The following is a 14,797-nucleotide window of genomic DNA, read 5'->3' as shown; positions in this document are numbered from 1 at the left end:
TAATTAGTAGAGGAAAAAAGGTCGCTTTAAAAAATATTTTGAAGTTTTGTTTTAGCTTTACATTAAGGTCCAAACTTAAGCCTAATTCGACGCTACGTGCAAACTCTAATTAGCTCAACTTCTTGAGAAAAGTCACAAAGAGCATGCGCAACATAAAAATATTTTATGTTAATTTCATCATTAGCTCAAATTGTATTTTTTTTTTTTTTTATTTTGATCAGAACTAGAGGAATTCGATTCATATTTTACATTAACTTAACGTGTTAAATCAATGTCCAGTTTCGATCATCAATTTCATTGATGATCGAAATGGGCTTCCAAAAACGCATGATTGTACTGTAAGGGTTAAAGGGTGCCAAGAATGTGTTTTATTCATTGTTATTATTATATATTTGCTTCATAATTTATATTATGGTTTTCGAGATTATATCTTATTATTTAGAGAACAAACCGTAGAATTAATTCTGTAAATATAATGTAAATAAAAATAGAAAATATATTTTCTGTATACAGGTTTCCTTTTTAAAAGTTTAGATTATGTTATATTTTATTATTTTTAAAGTAACTTTGTAGCTTTTTCGATTAATTTAAAACTTAAAATAATTTTTTTTATATTTTTTAATTAAAAATATCCTCATTAAGTTAATGTATTTAAACAAAACCAAAAGGACGGTAGTTTTTTTTAAATTTTATTTTAAACATTCCATTTATAAGTTTGTGTCGTATTTTATTTTATTTTTTTTTTAAGTAGCGCCCTTCGTACTTTGGCAGTTTAAGATTTTTTTTTTTGTATTTTTATTCATTTGTTTATTTTTTACATAGTCCAGAAACCCTGTTCTTGAGACCAAACGTGGAACCTTTTCAAGCCACTTCAAACCTCCAATAATTGATGCGTTGGTCTCACACCAGCGATAAAATTCGTCTCCCACCTACAGGCAATCACAAACATCCATGCCCACGGCGGGATTCGAACTAGCGATCTGTTGGATGGAGAGTGAGTATGTTAACCAGTGAATGAATCAAGCGTTTCAATGGACCTTGAAAGTCGAATTAAAACTAAGGAGAGAAGCGATAATTAGAGTACTCAGGGTGAAATTGCGAAAAAAAAAAGAAAAAAAAAAGCCGTATGTTAAAAAAAGAAAAGCTTGATGTATGTTAATAAAATCTAAAAAAGTATTAACTGGAAGATATTAATGCAAAATGGATAATACTGAGGGACATCACGCATCATTTATTATTGAAGTTCATCGCTAGGAGTAAATTTCGTAATTGGAGTTAGCTGGATGAATAATCAAACAGAAATAAGTTATAAGAAAAAGCCACGAAAAGTGCATCAATGCGATAAAACGATTAAGAGTGGATTAATAAATCCACTTTTTGATCTCCTCAGAGAGTCACTGTGATTGGGAATAGTTCCATCTGACCAGAATTTTATAAGGATAATTCCACTTCATAAGGATAGGTCATCACAAGTGAAGAATTACTGATCTATAATTCTTCACTTTATTATTATTAATATTAACAGAATAGGAGTGGAAAGACTAGCAAAACAGCTGTTTAATGCCATCTTGACATGAAAAATCCCCGAGAAAGACCATGACCTAGATGAATTGATACATTAAGAAGTGTTTTAGATGACCGAAATGTAAATTCGATAGTGCTGGAGTCTTGACGGAATTTGGAGGAAAACTGTTGATAGAAGGTTAACAATAATGTACTTCATGTAGTACTATCATAGGATCCTTACGTCTTAAATTAATTTGGAATAGTATTCAGTTTATTCTTGACAGGAATAAGTTATTGAAAATGGCAAAGCATGGCTTCATTAAGGGGGATATTGGTTATGACAAACCTGCTTACTTTTTTATGAAGTCACCAAGGAAATAGACCAACGTGGTGACTATGATGTAGTTTAATTGGACTTTAACAAAGCTGATAACGTTCCATGCCAGAATCTGCTGATTTGTTAATCAGGTTGTTAATCAGACCAGTATTGAATTGGGGCTCCCAGTTTTGACTGAAGATTTAACAGATGTCTAGAAAATCCAGAGTATTTGGAGAAGACTATCTAAGTGTGTAGAGGATTTGTAGTGTGATAATTATGAGAATTCGTTGGTTAATCTGATGAATTGTCCGGAAGTTATATTAAAATATAAAGCTTGATCGCTTATACAGCAATGGAAATAAAGCAGCCATTAAAACATTAACATAAAAAAAATAAAGATTTTTTTTTCCTCAGCCACAACAGCGCGACTTTATACATTAATCTAAATTTCAACAATCATTTAAACAAGACTTTATATAATGTAATGTCAGTAAATAGTAGAAATTTCATAATTTTTCTTATAAATTAATTTTTTTTAAAAAATCTTCTTTTATTCTAAACTCGAGATATAAAACTTTTAAAGGTGTCTGCTTATTTTAGAATTTTCAGAAAAACTTACGCAGTAAAATAATAATTATAAAGTAAAATCCAAACTACATTATATTTTATTAGAAAAAATATATAAATTTTATTAAAAACGATGAAATATTAACATCACGTGATTCAAGAGTTGGATTTTGATAAGGCTTAATGGTGAAAATCAAGATTAGCAGTCATCTTCATACTCTGTTTATCAGAGGCAGAAGTATGGAGATAACCACGTGATGTGATGGATCTTTCCTGGCGATTATGCAATAACATTACATCAGTGTTAAACTGTTCTTCTGAAAGCTCAGATTTCTTCAAAACTTGTAACAATATTCTAAAATCTGCAGACAAATGATTCTTTTTTTCAGTTTTTTAACTCGTGTATACAACAGAGAAAAATATTCAAAAGGATCCCAAATATGAGATGAATTTTATGTAATATTCCAAATGCGTGCCATATGTGGGGATGTTCCATCCTCACATATGGTACGCATATAAACATTGACTCCAAAGGTAAAATAAAGGTGGTCCTAAAACCTTTTCCTAATACTTCTTTTTCACGAACAGGTGGGATTTGTCTAACACCTGCCTTCTTAAACTTCCTGAAACAAACTATCCTATTCTAGACATCGGATCAATACAAATAATATTTGCATGAAGATTAAATTTTTCCACTATTTACACGCCTTTGGAGAAAGAAACCCAAAGGACTAAATATTTTTATTCCTCCCTGTATAACATGCGATGCAAGTGAAATTGGGGGAAACAAAAGAGGGAGGGTTGGCAAGGTTGTGATAGTGACCACATGGCTTTACCATCCGATACTTAAAAAGGTGGTTTTTTTTTTTTCTTTTTCCCTCTTTCCAGCGACAAATAGCCCGATGCAGCTGGTGCTTTTATTGACACAAACCAGACTCCCAAGTAAATAATTCTCCGCTAACATACTCTTGTACACTTAATATTAACCTCTCTGTAAATGTACTAGAGTGTGTTTTGTGTTTTATTTTAATAACCTGTGTCAGTGCAGAGCCGTTCTTAGAGGTTTCTCTTTTACCATGAAGGCTTTTCCTATTCTTTTTCATTTTCTACTTGATTAATTTGACGATGAACAGATGGAGCGTGCAGACCTTCAGACTCCTCACTTAAATGTCTGCAAATCTTACACACTGATGTAACTATTAAATACTTCGATCTAAACCAGTGACGCTAGTGATGCCATCTGGTAGCTTTTATATATGTTTTGAGTCGTTTGAAGGTGGGAATTTTATTTAACACATTAAAAGAAAGACAAATATCAAATAATATCCTAAAAGCTATCATAAGTATATATGAAAATAATCAAATACAAATAAGATTAAATCATGAGCTATCATATACGAGAGAGATAAACCAAGGAGTCCGACAGGGATGTCCCCTCTCAGCAACTCTTTTTAATATTTACCTAAATGAAATAATAATAAAATGGAATAAAAATTTACATCAAGGAATTAAACTTTCTCCAACTGTGAACTTAAACACTCTCCTTTTTTGTCGACGACCAAATAATAATTAAAAATTCTGAAGGTAACTTACAGAAAGCTATTTTAGATCTAAATGAGATATCCAAAGATTATGGTATGATAATATCAAGGGAAAAATCAAAAACTATGGCCTTTAAAGGACAAGATCCAGCAAGAACTAAGATAGTAATAGATAAGAAGGTTTTAGAACAGGTGAATTCATTTACATACCTAGGATGTATGATTACGTATGAAAAAGATATAAACGTAAAAATTGCAAAATATTTAAAAATAACAGGTGTAATTAACTCTATATTTAAACCAAACCTAGTTCAAAAACAAACCAGACTAAAAGCAGCGACGACTCTTGGCTTGAAATCGTGGGGGGTGCTGCAACTTTCGAAATATACATACACACTGCAATTACAGTGTATACGGGTTTGGATAAAATATCAAAATTATGGTAAAATAAATGTTTAAAAAAATGTTGTCGATAAAATTATACAGTTTCGTATAATTCAAAATTACTTAAAAATAAAAAAATATTTTCTTCTTGTTTTGTTTCATGCAAAAATATTGTTTATTATCGATAAAATTATAGTTTAGTATAACTCAAAATTACTTAAAAATAAAAACCATTCCTTTAATTGTAATTAAAGGAATGGATTTACGATTTAAAGAGACGGAGTAAACACGATAAGCATTATGAACACTCTACAACTGGCGCAAATTGTTGTTTATATGCAAACTGCATATAAACAACAGTGGAGCTGCGCGACTGACAGTGCCGCATTACGCTAATAGCTCGCATGTCACTATGACGTGCATATGTTTGCGCGTGTAGCAATATGACACTGTGATAAACACAGTGCTGCTAGCGTCCTCCTAAGTGCTAAAAGATGGATTTTTATTATTTTTTTATACAAAATAAGAGAATTGTATAGGATTGTCGATGATAAAATTAAATATTACAAGCAAATATCAATAAATTAATATCGAGAAAAATTGGGGATGCTGCAGTTCCTCAGTGACTATGCACGAACCGCCCCTGATCAAAAGTATACAATACATGATGATGATGAAGGTGAAAATTATGAAATAACATTATTTGTAATGCAGTAATTGTGTTTTGAATATTGGTACTCTCTCTTTTACTTTATATATTATATAATTATGTGTATTTTATATCATTTATAAGCCGATGATAATGTAAAATGCAATTACACAAAAGTGATTCACGAGAAGCACATAACACTTTATATATATATATCTTCTTCTTAGATTTTTGTCCAAATGTTAAGATGCCGGACTCTCCAGATGCTGTCGTAAAACCACAGCTATCAGCGCCAACGTCTGGTGCTTTGTCGGTGTCTGTATCGTTACCCATACATAAAACTGCATCCATGCAGAGTAAGTATCCGATATTTGTGACGTCTAAATTAACATCATTGGAATTAGCGTGCTCTGATAGAAACGCAGTTGTATCACGTGCAATTTACGTTTTTTTTTTTTTTTTGGTCTAGATATGAATGGCTCGGTTTCCCCTCACACCACTAGTTCGGGACGGACTCCTTCACCACCTCCTCCACCTCCTTCAACAACCATTGCACCTGCTCATTCTTTGACAGGCGTGGTTACCGCTGGTCCCCAAATGGAATTACCCCTCGGTTGCAAAGTACGGCAGTTAGGTAAACTGAAACGATTTCTTACTACGCTACAACAGTTTGGGAATGAAATCTCAATGGAAGTTGGAGAGAGAATTCATGGACTAATCTTAGGATTAGTGGTAAGTTCGGAAACATATCTTTTTCTATCGATAAAAAGTTCTCAGTTTATTTAAAATGAAAGTAACATTTATATTATTTATACTTATTTAGCAAGTCATATTATTTAATTTCTCCTAAAATCATGATGTAACTTATATCTTATTTTTAATAAATTTTTCTATCTATCAAATTAATTAAATTATTTTTTGAAATTCTAAAAATATAATACACACGTTTTTAAATATTTTATATCAGAACAATATAATTAAATTTTATTTTATTTTATCGAGGATGGATTTTGGTACCTCCCGTGTGTGTGGTGGCCGGGATAAGAATAGCTCCAATGTAGCTCATGCATGTCGTAGAGGCGACTAAAATGGGCACCTAGGGAAGGTAATGGATGGCAGTGCTGTAGCCAATGAAGTTCTAACTGAGGTTCGGCTATTGCTGTTACCCTCATGCCATGATCAGAGCTTTAATAGCTCAATAACACCTTATCCCTACACTGTTCTCTACAGATAACGGGGAAGATGAAAAGCATTCTTGCTTCGCCCTTTTAAGCCAGTCCTTATAAGGACTTTTATCGATGATGAGGTATAGAAACCAGTGTAATGCAATGAAGTTTTAACCTGAGGCTCCATATTGCCGTCACCCTGGGACGTTGAGTTTCGCTCCTTCCGAAATTTTGCTCCCGGTGAGGGGGGGTGGGGCTTAGATTTCGGGGGATTTGTCCCGAGAGAGCATTTTGAGTCTCCGGGGAGGGTGTTCTCCGGCATGGCCCGGTCAGGGACTGTGTCGGTGGATGCTTTTCCTTGGAATATGAGCGGTTCTGCTCGGAGGGGGGGGGGAAGCTCGTCACTGAGTGGAGCCAACGCTGAGTTGGACGGTCTTTCGGCCACTATGGAGTGGTCTAGGGATCGTTCTAATTTTTAGAGATGGCTTTACTTATTCAGTAGCCAATGAAGTTTTAACTGAGACTCGGCCATTGCCGTTACCCAGCCATGACCAGAGCCTATAGTTAAATAACACCCGGCCCACACATTTTCTTCAATCAGATGAAGGTATAAAGAGTCAAGGAATCAGTCCATCCTCCCCCCTAAAAAAAATCATCGATTGCCACAAGCATGCCGAGCTGGAAATATCAGCTCTTTATTTATATCTATACTTAAAATATCTATTATATATTTATTATAATTTGTCTTTATTATTTACTTTAAATGTTTTATTCTGTTTGTATATAAATTATAACTTTCGATTTATAATATAATTTATCCTTGTTAATTATTTTAAATCTATTATTTAGAAAAAGACTTTTATAACTTTCTGACACGAAGATGATTATTACAGTTAGACAGGTTTTTTTTGTCCTCTTAAGGTCTCTAATGAGAACCAAACAGCGAAATAGCTGTCTGGCCAATGAAACCTAAACGTACTAATAAAAGGTGCATAAATGGGCTCGTAGCCGAGTTCATGTATTTTAAATAGTGCAAACTATGCCAAAGGATATATAAAATTTTAATCTGGCTATAAAATTGAAATACGTATATACTATATATATTTTTAAAATAATTTACTTTTGCTTAAAGTGAATGAAGCCTTTTAGGCTCTTATTTTAATGATTAAGTATAAGAGACCGGCTAACTTACATCACATTCTATACGGGACTTCAACCCAGATCTTTTCCAGCTGTTGTGTCGTCCTGTCGGCTGAGCCATGAAGGCGCTCAGTAGATGAGGCATTACATCCATTTCCCATTTATGGAAGATCAGATATCCTTAGCGTTTATTCTCGAAGTTCAGATTCACATTTCAAGTCAGAAGCTCCTACACAAAGACTCTACTCAAAGAATTTAATAACATTTCTAAGTTTAACAACTTCTTCCTCAAATACTCCGCCTAATAATAACAATAAGCGAATTACATTTATATGTGTTTATTTGTGTTTGTTACCGAACACTAAATAAGTGCACACAGCTTGTAATTGAAATTTGTGTATAATTTTCCAATAATACATACCTAATTAAATTTTTTATTTTTAATGTTTGCTTTAACAGGTAATAAACATTTCAAACATTAAAAAAAAATGTAGATTACTAGGGAGCGGTAAAGAGGGGGGGTGTCCCAGAATATAAGCGTAGAACGGGTGGAGTATAGGATGGACTCCTGGCTAGACTACAACGATCCAAACGTATCGTACTAAATGAACGGTAACGGACCTTGGGGGAAATGGATCCTTAGGAAACATAAAAGTGGGTGTTTGTGTGTGTGTGTGTGTGGGGGGGGGGGACTATCAGAGAATATAAGCGTGGAAAAAACGGCTTCTGGCTGGGTTACAACAACTCTCAAACGTACACACGTGAACAATGGGGTGTGACGCACCTGGAGGAGGTTTTCCCCCTAACGCACAGTCACGTGATCTGGAGACTTCGTAGTGGCATTCCAATCATCCATATGATAAGAATACATTTATTTATTTATTTATTTTTTTAATCATTTCTACACAGAAGGGGAGCTTCAAAATCTATAGGACGAAATCTATAAGGCTATGAAACGAGTGTACCACCTGTTAATTGTGCGTGATTTTTCTAGTTTGCTTTTTCTATTTTCGGAGGAAAAACCCCGAATATCCGTAGGAAAGGGGGTTAAGCAGAAAAACCGCAAAGAAACAGCACATCTCTCTCTCTCTCTCTCTATCTGTCTCTCTTTTAAAAGTACGTTAGCATCGCTTGAAGTATGAATTGCGATCTTGACTGATCAGATCTCTCCGCATCGTTGACCACTGGTCCATCCTTGTGTGAACTGTTTACTAGTAGTTTATCGTCCACACTGAATCTAACGCTCATCGTTTGCTCCGTTGTGTAGAGAGTATCATCTGTCTAATGCGCATGTTCAGAAGTTCGTAGAATGTTTGTCAAGCGTGATGTTTTCCATTCTCCACTTTCATGACGCTGATTTCGTTGTCAGTGCATTTACACAAAACAGAGAACATTAAGCCTTATCAATCATAAGAGAAAGTTTCACATTTGTAGAAACTGACCTTAGAAACAAACACTGTTTCTAGTAAGCAATGATTAAAAATTGTAACAAATAAGGTCTACTTACGAATTGGATTAAAATCTTGTTGGGAAAAAAAAAAAAAAAAAAAAACGCATTCACAAAATTAATGTCCGGTGTAAATTATGAAAAAATAAGAATATATATCGAACATATAAATAAAATAAAATTTTGTAACGATGTTACGGCCGAGTTGGATAAAGGGAATGGATACACTATGATAATGTTGGATTTTATTAAGGCATTTGATAGGATACCACACGATAGGTTGTTGCGTAAACTGGATAATATGGGATTGGAAAGTAATCTATTGACTTGGATTAGGGGATGATTGAGAGACAGATATCAAAAAGTGGTATACAGTGGGTGTGAATCTACCAGATTTAAGGTAACCAGTGGTGTACCTAAGGGTTCAGTCCTTGGGCCATTATTGTTCAATCTATACATTAGTGACATCAAGCAGGATCTATCATCAGATTTGCCATTGTTTGCTGACGATGCGAAGATAGGCAGGGCAATCAGGGATGCTACTGATATTCAGAAATTACTAAATGATTTGAATAGACTGGAAATCTGGGCAAACGAAAATGGCTGTCAGTTTAATGTTAGTAAGTGTAAAGTTATGCACTTTGGCGTGATTAGAGTTCCAGCGGCATATTATATTAGCGGGGTTATGCTACAAGAAACTGAAGAGGCAAGGGATCTTGGTGTATTGGTGGATAAGAATTTAAAGTTCGAAGGTCACATTGCAAAGGTTGCAAATACAACTCACAGGATAATTGGTATGCTGAAGCGAACCTTGACATGTAAGGATAAGGTAGTCATTTTGCCTCTTTATAAGGCTTTGATAAGACCACACCTGGATTACTGTGCGCAGATTTGGTTTCCCGGATTTCAAGGGAATAAAGAAGCTGTGGAAAGGGTGCAAAGAAGAGTCACAAAGATTATATCCGGATTGTGGGATTTAGATTATGAGGATAGATTGCGAGTATATGGATTCCAGAGTCTGCAATCCACATACAATTAACATACAATTACAAAAATCCACATACAATTAACAGGAGAAAGAGGGGTGATATGATGGAGGGCTATAAATTTTAGCATTTCAATTGATGAAATTTTTCGTTATATGGAAGGCGGGAAGAGAACACGGGGGCATCCATGGAGGTTAAGGTTGTTCTCAGTCAAGAAAGGGGTAAGAGCTAGGTTTTTCTCTCAGAGAGCAGTGAGGGAGTGGAATAATTTGCCCTTACGGGTAATGAGTGCGTCTAGTGTGAATGAATTCAAGGGTAGGTATGATGGCTGGGTTGGGTAAATTACAGCCTCCCTCGATGAGTCCTTGACTCCCTGGAGGTCTCAGATAATAATAATATACACATACATTGATAATCTTTTTGAATGTGGGGTTAAGAATATAAGGCAGTTTTATTATACGGATGAACTTAAAGATATATTGACATTTAGAGATCTTAAGACATCTGGGGTATGGAAAAGTAAATAAGCACTTTTAATGAAGTTGAGTTTATTTTCAACCTGTTAAACAGCACCAATTAAGGTTTTCTTGTTGAAGCAGACAATTGTAATCCAGGACCGTTGGTATACATAGCAATAAACGATACCGAGGATTTTTATCTATCATTTTTTATAATCAAATAAACTGAAAGTTTTTCAACTTTACCAGAGAGCTTTTGAGAATATAATCTTTGTTATCGGAATTTCCTTGATTTGCACTACTTAAAAGACACGAACTCTGCCCAAGACGCATGTTTGCCTTTTATTAATGCGTATGATTAAGGTTTCACTGGCCTGACAGCTGTTGGAATTGGAAGATGGCAAAAATTCTCTGTTGAATACCATAAGGGTCCCACGTCAGCAAATCATATTCTTCTTAAGTAAACTCTTGATAGGTTTATAATTGCAACAACAAAATATACTTTTAATTTATTTCGTTGTTCAGTGTCCTTCGGTTTAACTCCAAACTCGCGGGACAAAGTTCTTTATTCAGCAACCCTTCTCAGCTCATGAATAATTATAACTAGCTTGCTGTGTAGCGAAAGATTTATCTTCTATTTCTGTATTAGATTAACTCCGGAGTTAGATTTCTAATTAGTAAAGAAATACTCGATGATACGTCGTATTATAAAATGTTTTGCAAAATTCAAATTTGGAGCTTATGATTAATATTAAGTCTCTGGAAGAAAGTTGGTTCCAATTATGATAGTTATATGTTTTGCAGATCTATGCATTTCATGAAAGAAAACAAATCCGGGCTACAAATAAAGGAATAAATGATTTAGTCCTAGTGATAAATCTTTTACGAGGGGGGGAGGCTGAAAAGTTCTGATAAACACCTAGAACAAAAAGGATATTAAAGTAATTGATATAAACACAATAAGGAACAATCTTAAAACTCTTTAACCTCCATGTTTCATCAAATTGTAATCACTTGTTCTTTTCCTTTTAGGATATATAAGAAGCCATGTCAGTAGTTTTGAAGAAATTCGAAGACACAGAGGGGAGAGTCGTCATCAAGTTTTTCGTGCTGCAAGGAAAGTCCTCAACCGAGATTCACCAAACTTTGTGCGAAACTTTAGGGGACTGTGATGCAGCAATGGGGGTGGCCAAGTATAAAACTGAGCATCCTGAGACAACAGATGCCCCCAGGTCACGAAGACCTTCCACAGCGATCACACCTGAAAACATCGATGCAGTGCATGCGATGATCCTCGATGATAGACAGATACCAGCCAAAAACATTGCAAAGACTCTGGGGATATCAAGGGAACGAATTGGGGGTCATTATCCGCCAACATTTAGACATGCGAAGTGGGTCTCCAAGTGTTTGAATGTCAACTAAAAGAGAGAACGTGTGCTTTTCATATTCCCCGTTATCTGTAGAAGAAAATGTATAGAGGTAATATAGGGCTATAAGCTCTGATCATGGCAGGAGGGTAACAGCAACAGACAATACATACCCTGAGCTTTCAATATCTGCCTCACCCAACCTATTCGCCAGACGTGGTTCCATCTGAATATTTCCGATTCCCAAATTGAAAGTAAACAGTTAACAATTAAATGACTATGAAGTTGTTTACACGACATTTCTAGTTGTCCAGTGTCTTTGTAAATTCAGAATGTTTAACTGTGCAGTGCTACAAAAGCTCTGTCAAAAAATAATAATAGAAAAGTGAAATAATTTTAAAACCATCTTCTCAAAATCACAAAGCAGCATCGCGAAATATATCTGTTAGGATGTTTCTCAGTGGGATAAATAAAAATAGACATTTATCTACATGAAAAAAAATATATATGGCTCTTTAAAATTCGTTTTTCTTATAAATAATAATTTAACTTATATTTCATTTCAATTATTTTAAAACAAATTTTAAATATTTTAAGAACTAAAAAAATTCTAAAAATTACAATTCACACCTTTAAATTTTTAGTATATTATAATTAGATTAAAACAGCAGTAATAAACCAGAAGATGATGAAGGTTGGGAGAATCAATCGACCGTGAGATGCGGGGATTGATTCATTCAATCCAATACCCTTGGAGGGTAATGGATGGCAATGTTGTGGCCAATGAAGTTCTAACTGAGGCTCGGCTATTGCAGTTACCTTCCTGCCATGATCAGAGCTTCAGATAACGGGGAAGATGAAAAGCATTCTGCTTCGCCCCTTTAAGCCAGTCCTTATAAGGATAAGGACCAGAAGATGATATCTATATTACATAACTATCATTTTTTCTATATCATTTAAAAAAATCTTGATAATATACTTTTTGAATCATTTATTATTTATTCATTTTATTGCAGAGTTCTCAAATTACGACGGAAGACTTTCATCAAAAAGTCCAAGAAATCACAAGTTATCCTCTAAGGCCGTTTGCAGTCCCGTTCCTCAAGGTGCGATTTTTAATGATTTTAAAATTAAAATAATTTTAATTTGCGCTCAACCATCATGATTATGGGCATGTATTTTTTTTGTCTTTGTTCGACAGATAACTAACACTGTTTCTTTTCTTTCATTTTTTTTTTTTTTTTCTCTCCCTCACTAGTCTCACCTTCCGTTACTGCAGACCGAAATTCTTCATTTCTCCCGTCTCGCCAAACAGTCACCGCAACAATATCTTCGTCAGCACGAGCAGATTGTGTTAGATCCGAACACTCATCCGGGATGTGAACCTTTCGAAATATTCCAGTCAGATACCAAAGAAAACAACAAAAGACGAACGCCTCCGATAGTGTAAGTAGGAAATCAGTCACGTGCTTAAAGTGATTAATACTTTTATTTTATAGAATGTTATTATTATTACGTGATACCTCCAAGGATTCATCTGCACATAGCCAACCGTCTACATACAATGCCACTATCTACATACTACTACTCCACAATATTATCTACATACAACGCCATCTACCGCCACTGATAATACATTTTGTCAGCAAATTGAGTGTGTACTACACCCTATGTCCAAAAAGAAACCGAACTTTTCGAAAATAGAAGAAACTAGTGGCGCCACCTGTTGTATTTTTTTTTTTTTTTTTGTCGAAAGCGGCAACCTTCATTAATGTTGTGTCAACTGTTTATGACATTTGTTTCATTAGAAGCCAAGTTATAGTCCCAAGAGTTAAAGTGTGTTTTGACGAACGGTCGGAAAATGAGTTTCAAACAGAGAGCTGCGATTGACTTTTGTGCTAAACTTGGTAAAAGTTTTACCGAAACGCATCAAATGCTTAAAAAAGCATACGGTGATGAATGCTTATCCCGCATCAAGTTTACGAGTGGCTGAAGCGATTTCAAAGTGGTCGTGAGACGCTTGAGGACGACGAAAACTTGGGCCGTCCAAAAACTAGACTGAGCGAAGTTAACATCGAAAAAGTGCGTGATTTCATCAAAGAAAACCCAAAATCAGCCGTGAGATTGATTGAAGTTGAACTGGGGATTCCAAATTCAACTATGCACAACATTTTGACCGAGAGTTTGGGCCTTCGTAAATTAAATTCGCGATTTGTTCCCCACAAGTTGACCGACGACCAAAAAATGTATCGAATTGAACACCGCAAGGACCTCATTAAAACCACTCGTAAGGACTCAAACTTCCTTGAAACGATCGTCATTGGTGACGAAACATGGTGTTTTCAGTATGAGCTGGAAACAAAGCGCCACAGTGCTGAGCGGAGACCACCAGAAGAGGAGCATCCAAAAAAAAATCGCTTGGAGAAGTCAAAAGTAAAGACAATGCTGATTTGTTTCCACGATTCCAAGGGCATTATCCACAAAGAATTCGTTCCGCCTGGACAAACGGTCAATGGTGAATTTTATCTCCAAGTTTTGAAGCGATTGATAGCGAGAATTCGTCGGGTACGGCATGAATATCGTGACGACCGACCGTTCGTCAAAACACGCTGTCACTCTTGGCACTATAACTCGGTTTCTAATGAAACAAATGTCATAAACAGTTGACACAACACTCATGAAGGTTGCCGCTTTCGACAACAAAAAGATACAACAGGTGGCGCCACTAGTTTCTTCTATTTTCGAAAAGTTCGGTTTCTTTTTGGGCAGAGGGTGTAGATCCGATTTACCTCTATGCGCGATGATAATCTCGAATTTCCGGGAATAAAACCTTGCTACCATCGTATGAGGTCGGCTAACTCGCTTTCAATTGAAACAAAAGGTTCATATTAAAGTTCCTCTCGTCTCGACGAGAATATAATATTTCGACTAAAGACGATGTGGCTGATATAAATCTTTTGGGATATCAAAATTTCGAGAATGTGATAACCCATACCAGACATTCTCGAACAGTTGAGAAACAAATAAATGAAAATTATTATTATTTGGTTGTTTTAACAGAGCTGAGTTAAATCGAGTTGTTCTCTAGGACAAAACAAAGTTTAGATGGTGTGCCCTCATGCGAGTTTTTTTTTTTTTTTTTTTTTTAAATTCCCTTGCAAGAAAGTTGGATTGAAACTCACCCATTAGCCAAAGCTGTAGAATTGATATTAAATGTATATTTACTAGATACAAGATTGGCCACTGAATTAAAATTTATTTGAT

General features: G+C 35.0%; 1 protein-coding gene across 1 annotated transcript in view; it reads left to right on the top strand.

The window, feature by feature from the left end:
- LOC150103444 (protein CBFA2T1-like) overlaps nt 1–14,797 on the top strand; it is a 58,677-nt gene that overhangs the window by 23,470 nt on the left and 20,410 nt on the right. The window contains exons 2-5 of the mRNA XM_090398048.1: nt 5,194–5,322; nt 5,436–5,698; nt 12,550–12,639; nt 12,792–12,979. Of these exons, the coding sequence (XP_090254174.1) occupies nt 5,194–5,322; nt 5,436–5,698; nt 12,550–12,639; nt 12,792–12,979 (670 nt within the window). The remainder of the gene's footprint in view (nt 1–5,193; nt 5,323–5,435; nt 5,699–12,549; nt 12,640–12,791; nt 12,980–14,797) is intronic.

This window comes from Typopeltis vanoorti, chromosome 9 (genome assembly GCF_054136105.1).
Source record: "Typopeltis vanoorti isolate ZY-2024b chromosome 9, IOZ_Tvanoo_1.0, whole genome shotgun sequence".
NCBI classification, from domain to species: Eukaryota; Metazoa; Arthropoda; class Arachnida; order Uropygi; family Thelyphonidae; genus Typopeltis; species Typopeltis vanoorti.
Note: the sequence above shows the minus strand (reverse complement) of the source record. Positions and strands in the feature narration are given on the sequence as shown.